This window comes from Rhinolophus ferrumequinum, chromosome 11 (assembly GCF_004115265.2).
Source record: "Rhinolophus ferrumequinum isolate MPI-CBG mRhiFer1 chromosome 11, mRhiFer1_v1.p, whole genome shotgun sequence".
In the NCBI taxonomy this organism is placed as follows: domain Eukaryota; kingdom Metazoa; phylum Chordata; class Mammalia; order Chiroptera; family Rhinolophidae; genus Rhinolophus; species Rhinolophus ferrumequinum.
The window spans coordinates 65,155,248-65,177,081 of NC_046294.1; the positions used below are offsets into that span (position 1 = coordinate 65,155,248).

General features: G+C 43.7%; 1 protein-coding gene across 1 annotated transcript in view; it reads left to right on the forward strand.

Annotated features, from left to right (window-relative positions):
- Positions 1 to 20,832, forward strand: part of PANX1 (pannexin 1) — a 43,883-nt gene extending 23,051 nt beyond the window's left edge. The window contains exons 2-5 of the mRNA XM_033120555.1: positions 492 to 631; positions 13,832 to 14,064; positions 14,856 to 15,514; positions 16,064 to 20,832. Coding sequence (XP_032976446.1) covers positions 492 to 631; positions 13,832 to 14,064; positions 14,856 to 15,514; positions 16,064 to 16,143 — 1,112 coding nt within the window. The 3' untranslated portion in view covers positions 16,144 to 20,832. The remainder of the gene's footprint in view (positions 1 to 491; positions 632 to 13,831; positions 14,065 to 14,855; positions 15,515 to 16,063) is intronic.
- Positions 20,833 to 21,834: the final 1,002 nt, after the last annotated feature.

The window sequence follows — 21,834 nt, forward strand, 5'->3', positions numbered from 1 at the left end:
CTTGAAAAAATAAATAAATAAATAAATAAATAAATAAATAAATAAACAAATAAATAAATAAATAAAGGGACTCCTTTTCTAGTCCAGTTGTCAGCACTGACTCTCCTCCTCCCCACCCTATAATCCCCCTCCCTTCTCTCAATCCTCACCCCAAAGGAAACCAACTCTATGCATGTTTCCTTTGTTTATTTTTGGCTCTGGTTCTTTTCCTGCTCACTCTTTCTTTTTACGGTGGTTTCACTTCTTTCAGGAGTTTTTCCCCAACGGAGCCCAATCTTCTAGCGTGACCCGTGTTGACCCCAAAACTCTCAAGTATTCAGCTTTACTACAAACTCAGGTGTTTGGTTTCAGTTCTGTCCCCAGTTTTGTCAAGGAGCTTTGTGACTTAGCTAACACTTAAAAACCCAAGGCAGGGAGGGAGATGGGTGGGGCGGAAAGGGCCTAGATACTGTGCTCTCATTTACTTGGAATGGTCTGTTTTTGCTTTGCAGGTACCCAAATAAGCTGTTTCTCCCCAAGTTCTTTCTCCTGGCGTCAGGCTGCCTTCGTGGATTCTTACTGTTGGGCTGCTGTTCAGCAGAGGGTTGCCTTGCAGGACGATTCTGGAATCCTTCCACTGTGGCTTCATAAGGTAACTGGGACATCTTCGGATCGCACCTCTTTGCTTTATAGACGAACTGAGATCCAGAGAGGCTGTGCCAATTCATGGCCACACAGATAGGTATGGCCAACCGGAGCTGTAACTCCGATCATATAACTGTAGCACTTTGAACTCAAAAGGAACCTCAGAGATTACTTGGTCCAGCACCTTCATTTAGCAGATAGGGAAACTGAGGCACACTTTGGATTTTCGCTCCATAATGGTAGGCACCTCATGTGTCCGCGTCACCTTTTTACCTTTAATGCCCAATAGCGTGTCTGGACTATAGTGGGTTCTCAGTGCATTTTGAATGCCTGAATGAGCAGTTACATAGTGGCAGGGCTAGGACTCAAACACAGCTTTGGCCAGCTCCTTTTCCACCACACACAGGGTCTCCTGGAAAAAGTAAGGACCAACATAGAGTTCATTTGCGTCTAGCCAGTGTGTTGCTGGAGCATCGAGAAGCCCAGCAATGACTCCTTCTGAGGGTGTTGGTTGTAGCACAGCTTTCGGAATAGATTCCTTTGCTTTTTGATGGGTCCGGATACAACAGGGAAGAAACTACCCAGGAGACACCAGTGTCCTACAGGGAAGAGGTAGAGGTCAAGAGCTCTGTGGTTGGGGAAGTGGTGGAGGTGAGGGGTGCAAAGAGGCTGGGAAGTGCAGCACTTGGGCCAGAGTTGGCAAGTTTGCGTAGGAGCACATTCTCTGCGTAATGAAGTGGCTCCATCAGGTCCCCTCTGTGCTTACGAAAGTAGGACTATGTTGCAGCCGGTCATTATTTTCAACCACTGGCTCTTTTGTTCATCATGAAAACAGAACGTTTGTGTATCTTCTGGTGTACTCCTCCACTGAGGAAAACGTGTATTTCAGCTTCTGAAAAGCCTAAGGTTAAAGTTGGTTTGATTCTCTCCTGCCCTGGCCTGTTGCCGAACACAATCAGCATCCTTCTTTTTTAAAAGAACAAGTTAAGTCCTTTGCTATGAGTCAGGCCTCTTCCCCTCATGTTTATTCATTATGTGCCATTAGGCACAGTGACGCCCTACAGTAATTCCTTTCTTCTTTTGGGTTGGACTTTTCTCTTTGACATTCAGCCTTAGCGGTAGTTGGGTCCTCATCAACTTTGTATGGCTTAGTAGCCAGGGCAACAAGTAATAAGGATTTTCAGTATGGATGGGCACAGTTTGAAAAATTGAACAGCTTTGTTTGCAAATGTAAATCCACGCTGTGGTGCTTAAAGTCCATTTGTTGTAATGCTGTCATGAGAATGGAGAGTTGTCATAAGTCACCGGGATGAGCATTGATGGTTCCACAGAAGAAGAATGTATAGTTTGGGCTTGTCCTTACATTAGAGAGGTTGGAGATTGTGAAACCTTTAGAGCAGAAAAGAATTCAACGATTCTGAGCCGGATGCATTTTATATGTAAGGATAAGGGCACCCTGAGAAGTGAAGCCCAGGAGCCACAGGACTAGTTGCTGGCGATGGGACTAGCGTCCGGTCCTTGGTTGGGCTCCCATTGTCCCTGCAGGGGAGGAGGGAAAATCTTGTAGAGCAGTGTAAGCAGGCAAGCCTTAGGTTTTGGGTGTGAGACACCCAAGATCGAAGGGGTGCTCCAACATTGAGAGGCGTTGGCAGAGGAGACAGAGAGCTGGGGGTTGTGGGGAAAATGAGAAGGGTATGCTGCACAAATGAAAGACCAGATACCCTGTAAAGAAGGCCTGTGTCAATATAACAACCTGTGTCAAATCCTGCCCGGAATTAGGTGAATTCTTAGGTGAATTCTTCACTTGGCTGGTGTCATGGGTTCAATTGTGTCCCTGGAAAGACATGTTGAAACCCTACCTCCTTGTTCCCTAGAATGTGACTTTATTTGGAAATAGGGTTGTTGCAGATGTAATTGGTTAAGATGAGGTCACACTGGAGTAGGGTGGGCCCCTAATCCCATGCAACTGGTGTCCTTATAAGAAGAGGGAACTTTGGACACAGACACAGAAGACGATGTGAGAACACCGGGAGGAGACGGCTGTGTGATGACAGACGGCTACATTGGAGTTATGCTGCCATGAGCCAAGAATGTGTGGGATACCAGAAACTGGAAGAGGCAAGGAAGGGTCCTCCCCTAGAGACTTTGAAGGGAGCATAGACCTGCCAACACCTTGATTTTGGACTTCTAGACTTCAGAATCATGAGAGAAAAAAACGTTCTGTTGTTTTAAGCCCCCTAACTGTGGGACTTGGTTACAGCAGACCTGGAAAACCAGTGCAGTGGTTAGAGAGAATCAAGAGTCCGTCCTAATGGGAGGATTTGAATGTTACTGTGGCTTTCCTAGCCAAGCCAGATTCTGTAATCACAGCCGCTTTATTTTCACATTGGTCTCTTTTTCAGGTTTTTTTTAAAAAATTGTGATAAAATACACACAACATAAAATTTACCTTTTTAGGGGCGACCGGTTGGCTCAGTTGGTTTGAGCGCGGTGCTCTTAACAACAAGGTTGCCGGTTCGATCCCCACATGGGCCACTGTGAGCTGCGCCCTCCACAACTAGATTGAAACAACTACTTGACTTGGCGCTGATGGGTCCTGGAAAAACACACTTAAAAGAAATAAAAGTTTTAAAAAAAAATTTACCTTTTTAACCATTTTTAGGTGTGCAGCTCAGTGGCATTAAGTACATTCACATTGTTGTACAACCATCACCACCATCCATCTGAACTTTTTCATCTTCCCAAACTGAAGCTCTGTCCTTATTAAATGCTAACTCTTTATTTTCTCCTTCCCCCACAGCCCCTGACAACCACCATGCTGCTTTCTCTCTCTGGATTTGCCTTCTCTAGGAACCTCATATAACTGGAATCAAATAATACTTGTCCTTTGGTATCTGGCTTATTTCACTTATCAAAATGTTTTCAAATTTCAATCATGTTATATAGCATGTATCAGGATTCCCTTCCTTCTTAAGGCCGAATAATATTTCATTCTATGTGTATGCCACATTTTGTTTCTCCCTTCATCCATCAGTGGACACTTGGGCTGCTTCCACCTCTTGGCTGTTGTGAATAATCCTGCCATGAACATAGCTGTACAGATATCTGTTCAAGTCCCTACTTTCAGTTCTTTTGAGTAGCTACCCAGACGTGGGCTTACTGGATTCCTTTTCAAGTTTAGAAAGGTTTTTCCTGTTGGCTTTCTTTTGGTTTCTCCACATTCAGTGGACTTGTGACTGTTAAGCGGACTGGGATCGTCTCTCCTGGGCTCCTCATTTCATAGACAGGACACTGAGGACCACAGCAGTTGATACTGTGTCCAACGTCCCATGGCCAGATGGTGGGAGAGCAGGTGACCTCCTTCAGATTTCAGATAGTTTTCACGTGTGAAAAGGTGCAGGTTTAATTTGTCTGGCTTCAGAAGTCTGCACTCTAACCTGTGGGTGAAAGTTTATCAATTGTTGAACTTCACCTTGACGTAAGGAGGGTATTTCCAGAGGAGCTGTCCAGCAGGGGCACCCACTGTTGACTGAGGTGGTACTGAGTTCAGGGTGGACATGAACATGTGTGTCCTCATCCCACATCTTCATTCTTTTCCCTTGCTGCACTTCTTTCATGTAAAATCCCAGCTCCTGAGATGTTCTTGACACCTGGCTCCATTATCCCCACCCCTCAGTCATTCAAGACTTTGGTACGACTTCTCTATCGCAAGGTAATTTCTGTGTCTTCCCAGATGACACATATGACTCACCATTCTCTGTTTTATCTCCATGGACTTTCACCTCCTTTCCACTCTTGTGGCCCATCTCGCTCAGAGTTTATCATTACCTGGAACTAAATTAGGGCTTCTCACGCCCTACCACCACCTTCTGCCTCTAACGCCCTCTCCCACCACTTTCAGAGAAAATGGAAGCTCTGACATGGAAACATCCTCAGCTTCCTGCCATCAGACCTACCAGATGTCCCCATGGCATCACCAGCCTTTTTCTGCCCTTTTGATAACTGGAAGAGGCCCCCTCTCCTGACCAAGTGCTGGACCGTTTTGTGTCCCACTTGTGGTCCAGGTACCCCCTAGTCCTTGTTTGAAGGAACACCTCATCCCCCAGTTTTCTCCTCTGCATCTTCCACCCTTCTCTTTCCTGCGTGCTCTCTTCCCATTAACATTTTAGCACATTTGTCTCCACCAAACCGATCTTGCCCGTCACCAGTGACCTCCCTGTTGCTAAATTAATTCTCACTCGCCAGGGCTACTTGTCTTCTCTCTGACATCCAGTTCTGCAGATGCTGTCTTGACTTCTGGGGCAGAGTATCCCTGGCAGACTTGTTCTCTTTTGTCCATCTCTGAGAAGTTGGGGCTCCCTTGGGGCCCTGTTCCAGGTCACTTCCTTTTCTCGTGCTTCACCCTCTCCCTGGATCATCTCATCTCTCCTTTTTCCAGCTTCCTCCCAGATGCCATCAATGCCCAGGTCTTCATCTCGAACCCAGCCTTCTCTCCTGAGCTCCAGATCCACACAGCTGTGTCCTAAACTTGAACACTTGGAGGCCATACATGTGCCTCCAACACAACTCGTTCAAAGCTGAACTCACTTTCCCTGCTTGTCCCCGCTGTGACCGCTAGTTCAGTTTATGACACACCATCCATCAGCCAGAAATTGGAGAGCCATTTTGACTCTACTTCCCCCCATGTCCTGTCAGTTACTGAGTTCCGTCAGTCCTTCTTTCTTAAACGTTCTTAAATCCTTCATCTCTATGTCCACCCCTCTAGGGCAGTCATCTGTCAGGTTTGTCACTTTGCTGCATTTGTTCCTTCTCTCCTTTTACCCATTTCCACATAATCACAGGTGACCCTTTTGGCCTGTCTGACTGTCATTTCCCTAAACGAAACCTTTCAAATACCTGTGAAACATCTCTACTTCTTTTAAAAAGCAAACCATTTTGGCTAACAAGGTTCACTTTCTCTCTGGCCCCTATGAACCACTCCAGCTTCCCTTCGAGACCCATTTTCACCACCCCGTGTGCCCCAGGGACCCTGATTTCCCTTAGTTGTCATGTTTCTTGGCTGTCTCAAACAAACTTTGCTTGGAAGAGTCTTCCCCTGGCAATCTTCCCTCCATCTCAAAATTGGCTAACTCCTATTGTGTTATTACGGTCTCAGCTTAAATGTTATTTCCACCTAGAAGCTTCCTCTGATCCTCTAGACCTAATACTGTTGCCAGTTTAAATTGCTTCAAGAGCCGGATAGGTCAATGTGAAGTTTCCAGGAATAAGGCCATAGGGCCACTGTGTGGACAGAAGACCACATACCCTACATACGACATTCAGATTCTAAAAATGGGGGGGACTAGCCAAGCAGAGCACCTGGAACGCCCCACTCTGGTCTATGTTGCTTGGTTGTGCCTTCCCAGAGTAGCTACTCTTTTCCTGGAATCAACCTGAGATACGGTAATTACTTGCCTTAGTGCTACTTAATTGAGTCTTTATTTCTAGGGCTAAGTTCCATGCAGACAGAGACCATGCCCGTGTCTTCTTCATCAGTGTAGCCCTGGGAGAGTACACAGCTCATAGTGAGTGCGCAAAACACATACGAAGTCTAACAATGAAGTTTGTGAACTCATCCTAGAAAAAGTGCTACACACCTCATTGCTGAATATCACTATGGTCACCTTTGAAGTACTCCCCTTTGGGAAGCTATGCACTGATGTCAGCGCCTAGTCCACCCTTCAAAGCAATTTTGGAACTCTTTTTCTGGAATGGCCATCAGAGCTGTTGTCATATTACCTTTGATGTCCTGAATGCCATCAAAATGTCTTCCTTTCAATATTTCAATATTTCCCTTATCTTCAGGTAAAGACAGAAGTTACCGGGGGCCAGAAGTGGGTAAGGAGGATGTTCCAATACAGTTATTTGTTTACTGGCTAAAAACTCCCTCACAGGCAGTGCCATGTGAGCTGGTGCATTGTCGTGATGCAAGTGCCATGAGTAGTTGGCAAAAAGTTCAGGTCGTTTTCGTCTAACTTTTTCACCCAGCCTTTTCAGCACTTCCAAATAATAGTAACATGGAAGGGATGCGAGACATGAGGTGGCTTGTACGTCCTGCTCAGAATCAGACTTATCTCTAGGAGCATTCTGACCAGCGCTCAGGCTGAGGGCATGAGAGGCACAGGGTTTGTGTGGACACTTCTCAATTCAGTTCTGATGCTAGAGTTTAAACCAGGAGACCCAACTCTCACCCTCCCCAGAAAGTTACTCAGTGTAGTGTTTAAGTGTGTTTATCATCAGCATAGAGTTTATGGCAGTGGTATAATTAATGCTGTCATCTCTCCTCACCTACTTCTTTCATTTCTCCTTCCTCTTCCTTCTCCCTTTCTGTCCCACTCCATTTATTTTTCTGGTGGCTTCGAGTACACCTGAGTCTTTGGTGGAAATGTGGGTGCACTCAAGGAGACCGGCAGGTGGCGCTCTAGGACTTTTTGATAACTGGCCTTTTTGGGGTGTTCTGTTCTTTGTTCAAATCTTTCTGAAACAGAAAAGCAGGTTTCGACTGAAAAACAGGAATTAAAAAAACAAAAAGGATGAGAAAATAAAATTAACAGAGTTGTCAAATCTTTCTCTTAAGCAGATATACAGAAACTTAGTTGGAGAGGTCCTCTGAGGCTGCCAGACCGGAGATTTTCAAACCTTAGCATTATCTGTGTGAAAATACAGGATCCCGAGCCCCATCCAGACCACTGGGTAGGAATCTGTGATGTTAAGGCCAAGAATATGGTTTTTATCTGCTTCTCAGGAGATTCTGATTCGACTGGCCCAGCTTGGGTTCCAGTGTAGCTACCACGTATCTAGACCAGTGTTTTCCCAAACTCTGTGCACACAAATCACCTAGAGATCTTGTGGAACTATAGACACAGATTCAGTAGGTCTGATGAGGACTGCATTCTGCATTTCTAACAAGCTTCCAGGTGATACTGAAGTTGCTGATCTGGGGACCACTCTTTGAAAAGTCAGAATCCAGAGCAGAGGTTGGCAAGCTCTGACATACATGCTCCAGCCGTGTCCAGCCATTCACCTGTTTCTGCAAATAGTTTTATTGGAACACAGCCTGCCCGTTCATTTATATACTGCCTGTGTCTGCTTTCACACTATGGGAGAGCCGAATAGTTGTGACAGAGGCCATATGGCTCACAGACATTTAGTGTCTGGCCCTTTGCAGGAAAACATTTGCCCACCCCGATCTAGAGTTTTAAAGCCCTCCCACTCAATCCATGGAACGGAAATTCCCTGCCTCACAGGACACTTCATTCCTTTTTCATAAAGATCTTTAGGAAAGCTTTTCCTTGCTTCCTTGTAATTTGGTTCTAGTTCCTGTTGATGAGAGTCTTTTCCTTCTTCCACCCACGAATGCTCTGCTTCCATCTCCTCCAGCTCTCTCCTCATGTTAGGTCCCTCCTAGAAGGTTACCCAGTACAAAGCCTGCTACTTGGGTGTCTTCGCTTGAGCACAGAAGAGAAGGCACACCACCTTCTTCGCTGTCCTCTGTGGGCTGCTCATGGAATGCACTAGCCTTTCTGGGGAAGCCCTCATTCTTGATGTCCATATTTGGAATTATGTTTAAGTGGGTTACTGTCTGGACAACATAGCGCCAAGATCAAGCATCTTTTTGTTGCGATTCCCCAGTGCACTTTGGTCTTGGTTTACCTGCTTCCTCCTCTCTGACCATTCCTTCCTGTCTCTTCAAGATTCTCTTTTTGCCCGACCCTTAAATGTTAGGGGCTTGCATCCCTCCCTGGTCTCTTGCCTCCTCCTTCTACCCATTCTTGGGTGATCTCAGCCATGCTCCTGGCTTCACCCATCTAGATGCTATAAAATCCTGAATTGGAGAGCCAGCCATGTTTTCTTTCTTTCTTTTCAGTTATCTACTGTATATCTCCACCAGGATGTGCTTGACTGTAGGTATTTCTCATCTTCTTAGGTTTGCCTTCCACCTCACTCCCCTCTGCTGTGATCTGTTCCTCCTTGTTTCTTTATTTCTACTAATGTGACCACCACCCACACCCTTGCCTAAGCTAAAAACCCAGCATTAGCCCCCGTTCTTCCTGTTTTCCATCCCTCACTTCCAAGTGGGCACAGAAATGTATGTTCCCCCCTCTGTGTCGCCCTCACATCTGCCTTCCCCTCTCCCCACTGCTGCTGCCTCGTTAGATGCTTATTACTTCTCACCTCTTTGCTGCAGTAACTTCCTGCCTTGCCACTCTCATCCCCAGTGAGTTTCCTTCTCTGCTATCGTAGTCTTTCTAAAATCAGTTTTCGTCATGCCTCCGTCCGTGGCTTCCCGTTGTGTGTACTGTGGGAAGCCAAAGGCTTCATAGTTTGGTCCCTGCTGACTCTTTGTATGAGTTCCCGAGGACTGCTGTAATAAGTTACCGGAAACTCGGTAGCTTGAAACAACAGAGATTTCTTCTCACATAGTCCTGGAGGCGAGAATTTAGAAGTCAAGGTGTCAGCAGGGTTGCGTCCTCCTTTAGGGCTCAGAGGGAGCATCTGTTGTGCGCCTCTCTTCTAGTTTCCGGTGATAGCCAGCTTGGTGCTCCTTGGTGCCTAGATGCATCGTCACTCCACTCTCTGCCTCTGTCTTCACCTGGCTTCTCCCCTGTGTGTCTCTGTGTCTTCATCTGGCCTTGTTAGAGGGGTACCAGTTACTGGATTAGGGCCCACCCTAACTTAGTATGCCCTCATCTTAACTAATTACGTTGGCAAAGACTGTATTTCCAGTGTCACATTCTGAGGTTCCATGATTTTTTTTGGAGGATGCCATTCAACCTAGGACACCTTTCCAGCCCCAGCTCTGACTGCTCCTCGGCTCATTCCTTTCCTGTGGTGTCCTGGATGGGTGAGAATTCACTAGGCACACAAGCAGAAAGGATATCCCCAGAGGAAAGATGATGTCCGAAGGGCCGCAGAGAAGGTGAAATTTGAGCTATATCTTAATACAATGATGCTTTATCTTACATTGTTTATGTCTTTCTTTTTTCTTTTCTTTTTATTTTGCCTCACTGTACTTTAAAACATAGCTCAGATGTTACCTCCTTGACGAAGCCTTCCCTGACCTCCCCAAGGACATTTCTATTTTCTCCGTACTTAGCACCTACATATCCTGCACCCACCACTTATATGTTTTAATTGTTTAATTATTAGCTTGTGTTCTCACTTGGCCTCTGTGGTCGAGGGGCAGACTCTTCATCTGTGGGACCATGTTTCCAGCCCTCTGGCTGGCACCTGGCAGGTGCCCAGGAGATGTTTTTGAATGAACTTACCCATCTGCACCTAATTCCATACGACGTGATCTCATACCTTTGAGGGGAGGAGTCGTTCAGTCCTAATGGGACAGTTCTTGGCCTTAGATGAGGTGGAGGGGATCGAGCATGGAGGGAAGTTATACTGCATCCCCTCCAACGTTCCTTCCATCGGGAGGGTCTGTGATTCTAACTACAGCCCCTCCCAGAAAAGGTACAATTTTTTAAGGCATATAGGCTGAAAATTGTGCAACTGCTTGGTTCCATGTTGCTTTCAAAAGCTCCATTGTCACTAGAAGAGCTCAGTGCTACCATGAACATTACGCAGAACAGTACAATCACAGCTTTGAGAGATGCTAAGCACCTCACACCTAATTTGGAGGAGACAGAGCTACGAACAAAGCTGTTTCAGCAGGTACAGTCGTAAAACTCAGCGGTTTCCCCATGTTCCTTATTTGGATAAAAAAATTTTAAGGACTATAATTTAATGCTTTTTTGATTCCTATTTCAGATGAATTGATTTTAATATCACCTTGTGACAGATTCACTGAAAGTCACCTTTTTATTTTTGATGGGGAAAAAAGGAGGTTTTAGCTGAGGAGAAAACCAGGAAATGGGGGCATTCAACTACAGTTCTAAAGGGGTGATCAAGGTACAAGGATATTTTTGGAGACAGCAAACACCCGATATGTAATACCTTTAAACGTTCATTTTTCTAATTAAAATAAGCTGTGCCTAACTGTTCATTGGTACTCTTTATTATACCAAGATATAATTGGTATAATTATATACCAGAAAAATTGCCAGACTGTAAACAGTCACTTTTTAATTCAGAAGAACAGTTTGAGGAAAAATGTTATTATTCAAATAGATTTGAAACAAAAGTGACATAAAAATATTTCACAAGCCCAAGTTAGAAATAGTACTTTCTGTGCTTCTCGAAGAAAATGGCCGGCTCCCTTGAATGGAAACAGCTCAAACTCTGTATCATGCAGTTTCACTTTTCTATGAATGGGCACCCTTCAGAGTGGGCAAGGATTGAAGGAACACTGCTTCTCACTGCACCCAACTCGGAATTATGTAGCCAAAATTCATCTCATCACAGTAGTGTGTGTCATTATGCAGCAGCCCTTTGCAAATTAGGTTAATAATTTTCAGAAACCCCATCCCATGTCAGAACCCCTAAGTGAAGCAGCTGTATTGGTGAGAGGGTGTGGGGGCAGAGTCCCAGAGAGCGGTTTCCAGGCTCTCGGCCTCACGTGGAAAGGTGCTGGCTCAGGTAGTAGATGGCCATCAGCTGTGACTAGCTGGCTGTCAGCTGTAACCAGTTAGCCAATTAGCCACTGATATAACTGCTGTGGCTACGTTGGGGGTGGGTTGGTTGGCAGAGAAGCAGACGGCGGATTGCGGGTCATGTGACTCCTGCTTCTTGTGTCTCCAGCCCAGCCGCTGGTGAGAGTATCGTGGTATGACTCCCCTATCTATGGCTTCGTGGGTGTTTTTTTTTGGCCTCACCATATCCTGGTTCTTGAGACCCTGCATACAGAGGGCTTTACAAAGTTCAGAGCCATTTGTGTGATTTCTCTCTTTCCTCTGGGGCAGGGATTCCTAACATAGGATCCATAATGACATCAGGGAGCTTGTGAACTGGGATAGGAAATAACATGACAGCTTTATTTTTTTATGCGCTTCTAACTAAAATTTCACATTAAACTTATATATATATTATATATATGTTATATATATATGTCGGGGGTGCCAAAAAATGTATACCAATGGACACTTTGGTCGGTGTTACTCAAGCAGTAGTTCGCCGTAATCAGAAGTGTCTGGATGCTGATGGTAACCACTTTGAGCACCTCTTGTCATTGCAGAAGTGAAACATGACTTGTATTCATCTTTTGTTATCAGTATATATTGAGCATTACAATTTTAATACAGTTTTTTCCTTTCTTAAAATGTGTATGCATTTTTTTGGCACTCCCGGTACATGTGTATATATATATAATATATATGTGTGTATATATACATATATATGTAAGCCACAGTTCACAGTGGTATTAGTGTTACTTAGGATTTTGTCACACACAGAAATCACAGATAACTTTGAATACTGTTTCCTCTTCACTACTTTGAAGTTACTATTATTAGACCATCTGTTAAGAGTCTATGAAATATGTTAATAAAGAATCACATAAAAATTGTTTTTTGATATTTTAATAACTATGTATCAATATAATGCATTTCCTATGTGAACCTATAAGAAATATTTTATGTATTTAAAAATAGTATTCTCTGTGAAAAACAAGGGAAGACTCAGGAACTGGCACAGAACCAAGAAGACTAGGGAGGTAAGACAACTAAATGTATGAATATCCTGGACTGGATCTTGGAACAGAAAGAAGACAATAATGGAAACACTGGAAAAGTCTGGAACTTAGTCTGTAATAATGTGCCAATGATGGTTTCTTCGTCTTGAGAAATGTACCATGGAAATATAAGATGTTAACAGGGAAAACTGGAGGAGGGGTACTCAAGAACATTCTGTAGCCTCTTTGCAGTGTTTCTGAACATCTGAGTTTATAGTGAGAGTCCCGCTGTGGGGCCTGCTCCCTGCTCCCACAGATGTTTGGGGTGGGGGGTTTGTGTGAACTCAGGGTCATGGTGGCCTCTTCCTGTTATAACTCTGAGGAACTATGGAGAGGGAGCGATCCAAAGGTAGAAATAAGTTTTCCAGAGAAGTGAAACAATTTGCAGTGTTATTATGGTGGAAAAGGCACGACTTTAGGCTCTGGACTTCCTCCTCTTTCCCCTTGTAAAACGAAGCTCTCAGTAAAGGCGTGGCCAGGGTCAGGGGACTAAGGGTGACATGCCCACTAGGTAGGCCTTTCGTTGGTTTTAGTTGATATGTGTTAGTGCTTATTCCATGCCAGTCACCGTGCTAAGTAAGCATCATTCATAAATTACCTAATTTAATCTTCGTAACACCTGTATTACGTGACCATTTCATAGATACGGAGACTGAGGGTCAGAGGCTCCATGACCTCCCTGCCCAAGGCCACTAAGCTGAGCTTAAATTCAGATCTTCACTGACTGTAGTTTGTGGTCTTCTGGAGCCTCCTCTCCAGGCTAAGCCTTTCCTGACTACCTGACGGATCTGGTAACAGGGCGCTCTTTGCTCTCTCTGATTTCTGAACCCCGTCTCGTTTGTTTTGCACATACATCCCCATCTGGATGCCCCCCTCGTGACACTGTTGCGCACGTGGTTGGCTTCTCCTGACTTGGAGTTATCCAACTGGAAAATGAGGGCCTTGAGCTCTCCTCAGGTCTGTCCCAGCACGGAGGTCCTCATGCTGTGATTTTTAACTGCTTATTTCAGCTGTTTGATGGGGTGATTACTGAAACCAAATATTTTTCTAATGTGTCTTGAGCATTTCTGTGTAATTCTCCCAGATTCCAGAGAGGAAAAAACAAAACTAAACAAGAGCTCTAAACCTGACCTTAAAAGCATAGCAATTAAAAAAAGAAAAGAAAAAAGAACCCAGCAGAAGCCACTGTGACATTTACTTCTTCCTTAATTGGGATTTTGTTGAGGGATTACACTGAAGGACATGAGAGTCATTTTATTTTATTGTTTCCTGTGATTGGACAGGAGACACCATGTGTCACCATGGACTTGCCACTTATTTCCAATTAAAGTCTATTAAGGATGAGGAGAAAAGTAGTTAGCGGTGTCAAATATTACCGGAGCAGATGAATTTAGCCATTAGAAGTAGTTATTAGGTAATGAGCCTGATTTCCATAAGCGTCATGGTATACACATTTGTCTCAAAATGAGAAAACTAGAGTAGTACTTAGCACAGTTAGGTGACATCCCATGGCGTGCCTTGGATCCCATGATTTGCTCTCTTGTTTTTCAGTTTTTCCCCTACATCCTGTTACTGTTTGCCATCCTCCTGTATCTGCCGTCCCTGTTCTGGCGTTTTGCAGCCGCTCCACATCTTTGCTCAGATTTGAAGTTCATCATGGAAGAACTTGACAAAGTTTACAACCGCGCAATTAAAGCCGCAAGGAGCGTACATGGCGTACGTGACGTTGACCTGAGAGATGGTGCCTGCCCAGTTCCGGGTGCGAATGAGAACATAGGGCAAAGGTAACTTAGCCCCCAGCAGGTATCCTGTCAGGTTTTGCACTACACATCCTCTGTCCTTTTCCTGCCCGTCTGGGCTTGCGATTTCCATTGCCAGTAGATGGGGGGTAGGGGGCCGTTGTCTACCTGGTGACACTCGGTGGGAGCCAGGAAGGCCTGCTCTCCCCAAATCTCACCCCTGCCTGTATACCCCAGCACCTGTTCTCACATCAAGAGTCCTTCCCTTGTTGAGTGAAACATCACTGTCTCATGTTCTAAAATGCACTTCTGATAGAGGTAACAGGTGCTAGTACGGGTGGGCGAGCTGGGACTTGAACCAGGTCTGTCAGCTCAGCCTCCTGAGTCCACACCCACCGGGATGTCTGCCTCCTGCCCTTTGCTTATAGCAAGCATATGTGTTCTAGTTGGGCTGGAAAATTCTTTCTTACTTTATTCTGCACACTTGAGCAGAAAATTGTAGTTTAAAAAAAAAAAGCAGAATAGGAACTATCAAATTTATTTAACTAACATTCACTAGATACTAGGTGTTGTTCTTAGAATTTACAAATATAACTCCTTTAACTAACTAGACCTTTAAAATATTAAGGGGAAAAGTGTTTTACTATTCCTTTTCCTTCTCTTATTTTTTTTAAACCTGATTTTATTCCCTAGTACTCAAATGAAATAATAGGTAGAGAAGTAAGGGAGGGAGGGCATTTGAGATTTTTCAGTGTGGTGTTGTGGAATGTGTTTTCACCTCTTTAATACTTAATGATCTTCATAAGGGTTTAAATTATTTTTGTTTTTCTTGTTAGTTCATGGGAGATATCTGAAAGCTACTTCAAGTACCCAATTGTAGAGCAGTACTTGAAGACAAAGAAAAACTCTAAAAATTTAATTGTCAAATACATCAGCTGCCGGGTGCTAACACTCAGTATTATACTGTTAGCATGCGTCTACCTGGGCTATTACTTTAGCCTCTCCACCCTCTCGGATGAGTTTGTCTGCAACATCAAGACGGGGATCCTGAGAAATGACAGCACCGTCCCCGATCGGATTCAGTGCAAACTCATCGCAGTCGGCGTCTTCCAGTTGCTTAGTTTGATTAACTTCGTGGTTTATGTCCTACTGATTCCTGTGGTTGTCTACACACTGTTTATTCCATACCGACAGAAGACAGATATTCTCCAAGTGTATGAAATCCTGCCCACTTTTGACGTTCTGCATTTCAAGTCTGAAGGGTCCAACGACTTGGGCCTCTACAATCTTTTCTTGGAGGAGAATATAAGTGAACTCAAGTCATACAGGTGTCTTAAGGTACTGGAAAATATTAAAAACAGTGGTCAGAGCACAGACCCAATGACTCTCCTGACTAACCTCGGCATGATCAAGACAGATGTTGTTGACGGCAGAAGTCTGAAGCAGTCTGAGATGAAGCAAGAGGAGCAGGGGAACCAGATGGCGGAGCTCAAAGGTAGGGTTAGCTTTCAGGTATTGGCTGAGGGGAACACACAGAGCGCCTTTGCAACCACCTTTTAGGAATGATTGACAGTCTGCCCCACCTACCACTGGGCATTAAACCATTGTCTTAGTGTGGTCTCAGGTGAAACCATTCAGTCGTGGGAGAGAGAAGGAAAGAATTGGGGCTGCCCCAAATTTCCAAAGCAGGAAAGGGTCTGTACTTGTTCTAGACTATTCTCTCTTCTCATTCTCCTTCTGGCTCATACTCTGCCTCTTGCTCAACCATTCCTCCTTACTGTCTTTCTTGCTTATTTTTGTCTTGGTTTACTGGCTTTTCTCGCTGTACCTTTGATCCCCTTGTCTGTTATTCTGTCTCTTTCAAAAGGACTGAAAGTTTATTGATTTAATTGTTGCCCTGACCTAACTTCCCTGGGCTCTGAAATGTGGCTAAGAAGCAATACCTGATAAGGTAAAGAACATGACAGCAGATGAAAAGTTAATTCATGCAGATGGTTCCTGCTGTGTGACTTCTGTCATAAATATTTGTTTTCCATTTTGACAGATTTGAATGTACACAGTGAAGCTAAAGCAAATAATGGAGAGAAGAATGCTCGACAGAGACTTCTAGATTCTTCTTGCTGATGATTTTTTTCTTGAACATCAGCTCCATGACTTCTGTGACACGGGATTCATTTTGGCTTAAGTGCCTCTGTCAGATTTCAGCTGGTTCACTGTAAATGGTTCTTGGTAGAGATACTAAGCACGTCTTATTGAGTCCCTAATGAAAATGATGGTCAACAAAATGTTGTGGAAAAATGGTTCATGAACCTCCTGCGAGAAGCAATGCAGAGATAAGTAAATCACAGCAAGTATGTATGTGTAAGTCTTTATCAAATGAAAAGTGGAAAGACTGATCAAAGTAAGAGTAGTAGCCCTTTCAGCGCCTCAAAGAAACACCTTTCTGTACAGATGGTGCAACGAGACTCAGAGCTACTGGAAAGCAAGGACTTCCTATGATTTTTAAAATTTATTTTATGAAATAATAATAAACATGTCAGGGTACAGTTTAATATGAGTGACTGTGGGGACAGAGTCCCAGAGAATAGTTCCAGGCTCTCGGCCTCACATGGAAAGGTGCTGACTCGGTTATTAGATGGCCATCAGCTGTGACTAGTTGGCCATCACCTGTAACTGGTTAGCCATTAGCCACTAATATAATTACCGTGACTAGGCTGGCAAGGCGGTTGGCAGAGAATCGGATGGCAGATTGCGGATCGTGTGGCTCCTGCTTCCTGTGTCTCCAACCCAGCCGCCAGCAAGGATATAGTGGTATGAACCCCCATCCATGGCGCTGTTGGTGTTCCTTTTCGGCCTCACCATTTTCTGGGTCCACCCGCTGAGAGTGGGACCAGTGCATTACTGTGACCTGTGTGCACTAATGACTGTTGGACAAGAAAAGCATTCACTGGCTGTGGCCCTGTAGGTGGACCTGCTCTTGCCATTGTCCTAAATTGGGAGTGAGGCTGGTCCTGGGTTCTTGCACACACTGGGTCTCTTCTTCACACTACCACTTGTCTACCTTGGCTACCTGAACTCCTGTTACCACTGTTTGTTGCACTCTGGTAGGAAGGGCGCAGGCCCAAGCATGCTCTGACTGAAAACGTATTGAAGATAGAGTCTAAAGGATAATTCACTGTGACTTTATATAGGCAAGAATGCTTCCAAAAGAGCCCCGTGGGGAACTCTGAACATACAGAATAGGTTCATTCGGTCACTTTCTAAGGGGCTTTCTTCAGAGCATTCCTCTGTTATCAAAAGCATTTGAAACACGATGTACTTAAATTAACTGAATGCAGAATGCTTAAAGTGAAGAATATTTTGCCTATTTCGATCAGAACATATAAATGACATCTGACATATGGTGCGCTTAGAGCCAGAACAACTTAGCAATTTATTTATATTTAAGCACATCTTTTAAAAATTCATTTTAATTTAGATTCATATGTTAAAATTGAGGCCATTTGGGAGGAATATTCTAGCATTGATGGAGAATTATAGAATAAGTGTTACAAATGAGTATATAATACAACACCTAAGCATTATTTCATAAACATTTAAGGCCGATTCAGAATATATAAAAACTTTTCCCAATTCTGACCATGTAAATACATCGTAACTATGTTTACATTTTATACACAGTTCTTTAAAATGACATCTGTGGACCTCTCTGATTTTATTCTTAGAAAGGTAACACATTGCTAAAGTGAGTGATCCTCAGGAACCTCAGCGTTTACATATGGCTCTTGTGGACAGCGGTTGACCTGATCTAATGACTATTTTGTGAAGAACGAAAGTTGTATAAGCTGCTCTCTGCCTTTCAGAATATTCACAAAAGCAGATTTTACTCGTGCTTCTGTGATGGTGGTTTCTGAGATGGAGAGCTAATAAATATCAAGGATGCAGAGCTTTAAATTATTACATGATATTTATTACTGGTAAATTATAGTGGCAATGGTAATAACCTAAATAATCGATTTTGTTACTTATTTATATCAATGCATCTGAGATGTTCCATCACAATTCTCTCTACTCATTACTTTTTATAATTTGAAAAGACTTTTGAAATATATTTTTCTATAATATCCCTTTTTTGTTTTTCAAAAAGCCTCATCTTCTCTACAAACAGCCCCTAATTTGTATTTCTAAGTGGTAGAAGTAGATAACATTATTTAGGAGCCAGGAACTCCCTATATCCTGTCACGGGTAATCCTTTCCTCACAGTTATAATTGGAGTCTTGGCCTCTGTGCATTTCTCCATTTCCACTCTCTGAGCTCCGACAGGGTTGTGACGTCCCAGATGTCACACTAGTCACTGCTTCACAGGTATGAGTAAGGCAGGTCCCCATCTTTGGAGGAGTTCAGAGACCAGTAAAAGGCAGCGAAGACAGGCAGATACCAAAAAAAAGAGTAGCCACAATAAAGGCCCTTCCAGAAAGCTCACAACAAATTATCTGTGTTCCTGGGAAACACCATGTTGTTTTTCTCTTTCCCATAGTTTCTAGTTACAGTTTTTCCCAGAGACTCTTTAGCCACATGACCCCCAGGTGGAAGCTTGAGCAAAACCATAATGTAGATTGTGATTTTGAACAGTAAGAGCTCCAATTGCCTTTTGTATCTTACCCGGGAGGGAGTGAGGAGGAAAAGCCCATGGGGCGCGTGGAGCTAGCTGCCCATGAATTGCTGTCAAGCCAGGAGGAGGCTGCTGTGGTGGTCTGGTCATATATTTTGGCTTGGAAAAAAGTGTCATTAGGAAAGTTAACTCTGTGAGTTGCTAACTTGGAGGACTGCTTCTGAGGAGCCAGACTCCCGAGGATAAGAAGTCATTTGTTGTTTTTTAGAAGAGCACAGACCTAAATGAACCCCCTGGCCCTCCCCCTGCCCCACCCCCATCCCTGACGCAGTACTGCTTAACTTTATATCTGGCCTGTGTCTTCCTTAATAAACCACCACGAGCACTCTAAACCAGACTCACAGCACTAGGCTTGTGTCTGGGACTGGGACCCATCTGATTGCAGTGTCCCGCTGCATATATAATTTTACCAAGAGACAGGTAGAGGCCCTGCAATGCAGAGGTCCATAAACTTTTGGGAGGTTATAAACTCCCTTGCAAATATTTTCTTAAAGCTATGGACCTTCTCTTCAGATGTATACGCAACACTCAATACACCGTCAGGGGTTGTCATGGCCCACGCACTCAAGGTTAAGCTGGGCTCTCACGGCCGAAAGCCAAGCCGCACAGCAGAGAATGGAGACTCCTGCTCCTTTTGTGAAAAGCTGCTGCTTCCAACAGTAAGCCTCTGTTTACTTTTGCGTGGAGTGTAAGTAACTTCTGAGTAACTGACTTCATTTTCTAGAGTGGGACTGGAAACATCAGTTAAGAAAGGGAGCGGACGGTGGTCGCCTGGAGTGACCAGGCAGTTGGTGTTGACCACTGTTCTTTCTCTGGCCACCAGGCAGGATCTTATTCCAGATCCAAATCATTGTCCCTGTGTAGCCTCACTGGAATGAGAGAAGGGTGGCGTAATACTTGTAAAATGCTTCGTCCTCCTTTGTAGTTGTACTGTGAGAAAGCTACAAACTTCCAGTTGTATGGTGGGTCTTGTTGCACGTTCATGTTTCCTTTGTAGAAACGATTCAGAGTTTCGTCTCATATCTAAGAGTGAGCTGAGGTGGGGCAGGAGGGCACTGTGGGCCTTGTTCCTGGGACAATTAGTTCAGCTCTTAAAGGCAGATCGTTGCACACCTTTTTAAATGGGTCCATATTTGGTTTATTTCGCTGTCAGTCCAGGGTAAACAGAAGATCCATGTAGGTGGGAGTTTTTATCTACTACTGTACCTCAAGTGCCTAAAACAATGATTGGCATTTAGTAGGCATTCTTAAATATTTGTTGAATGCATGAACACTCTGTTATGATAAATCCTAGTTTCTTGGCAACCATGATTTGATTTTAAAAAGCAGATGATTCTCCACAGGAGAGGGGAGGGGAGGTTCATTTAGCTTCTTGGTAGAGAGAGGACTATATCTGCAGATGAATGGGTTTCCACATATAAATACTGACAGTTCTGAGCTTTATATTGTGGAGTAAGTCATGACCAGTTTCCAAGTTCAATACAAGTTCGATGTTTCCTCACAATGATTAGGGAAATTGATATGTTCAATGTTCTGGTCTCGGTACCTTCCCAGAAAACCTCTTGAAAAGGGAGGTTGACTGAAAGGTGCAATTAACAGTAATTGAGGCTTCTTCTGAGGGCACTGAGATGAAACAGCTCCTCCTCAGCATTCACTGGCATGTTGGCCCTACTTTTCACAAGTAAAGTGAAACATTTTTAAAAAGGTTGACAAAGATGATACCGTGTTATTTATGGAATGTAATAGATGTTAACCTGTGATTGGTTTGTCTTGCCTGCTTTAAATGAAATGTATGGTGTTTGGGGTTCTCCTGTTAGCTGTAAAACTACTTTGTGACTTACAGAATGTGGTTTGAGCAGTAATTGTTATTTAAGTTCCTGAAAGTTATGAAAGCTTCTCATGCCTTGAGTGCTTTCCCCTTGCCCACCAGAAGAGGAAAATCCTTGCAGAATTCTAGTGTTCCCTGCAAAAAGTGAAGCCATCAGCTCCTCTGTAACAAGTTGGCTTTCTGAAAGCAACATAATTACAATTTAATGGTGTTCTGTAAAGTGGTGCATCTAAGCATGATTTAAGTTCCTTTTAATGACCAAATTTCTTTAAAACTTTTAAATAAAAATATGTATGTTGTTTTTGCTGTGTCATTTGGTAAGAATGATTGGTTTTTAGTACACAGAAATCAAAGGATGAGAAAATATCATGGTTTAGAAAATGATCCTTAAAAACAGCTCAAGAACCTGGATAGCTGTGCAGTTTGGTGGTTATCACTATTATATTTCATATTTTCACATAAGTCACTTGTCCAAGATCTGCATTCTGATCATGCCGACTTTGTTTGAAAAGGGATGAAAGGCTGAAAATCAAGGCTGTGGTGTCTATAGCTAAAGGTGAAACAATGTTTTGGGTCTTCACTATTATGTCCACCTAAATAAAACTTCTCTGAGTAATGAAAAATGTCCTAATATTTCTTGCCTTCTCTTCAGGGAAGATGTAACAGAAGATGAGTCCTGAAATGTCTTGAGGCTCATTCCTCTCTGCTGGATGCATAAAATTCATTAGGCTCCATGGTACTTAGTAAAATCCAACTGGCAATAACTAAAGGAAGAGGGCCTTGATTCATGGACCCACAGATTCTGGAATTTCTAAAGCAGAAATCACATGCTTTCTGGTTGAGGTTTGTTTCTCTGAACTTGGAGAGAAAGCAATAATGACTACATGCTGCTAAACATAGGCTGGCCTGCCCACCTCTCTCTAGATCAGTTAACACGATTGACTATTGTGGGTAATAAATCAGAGCCATCAGAAATCTTAGTACAGTGCCTGCCATAGAGTGAGTACTCCATACATGCTAGTTATGATTATCATTGCTCCCCAGCTGTTTCCGAGGATGGCACCCCAGGAACCATGGAAGTTGTATTCATTTTCTATTGTTCCATAACAAATTACCGCTACCTTAGCAACACACATTATCTTGCAGTTTCCTGGCTTAGGAGCCTGGACATGGCTGAGCTGGGTCCTCTGCTCAGGGTCTGACAAGGCAGCAAAGTGTGGATGGGCTACATTCTCCTTAGAGGCTCCACTGGGGAAGGAGCTGCTCTCAGGCTCCCTCAGGTTGTTGGCAGAATTCATTTTCTTGTGATTGTCTG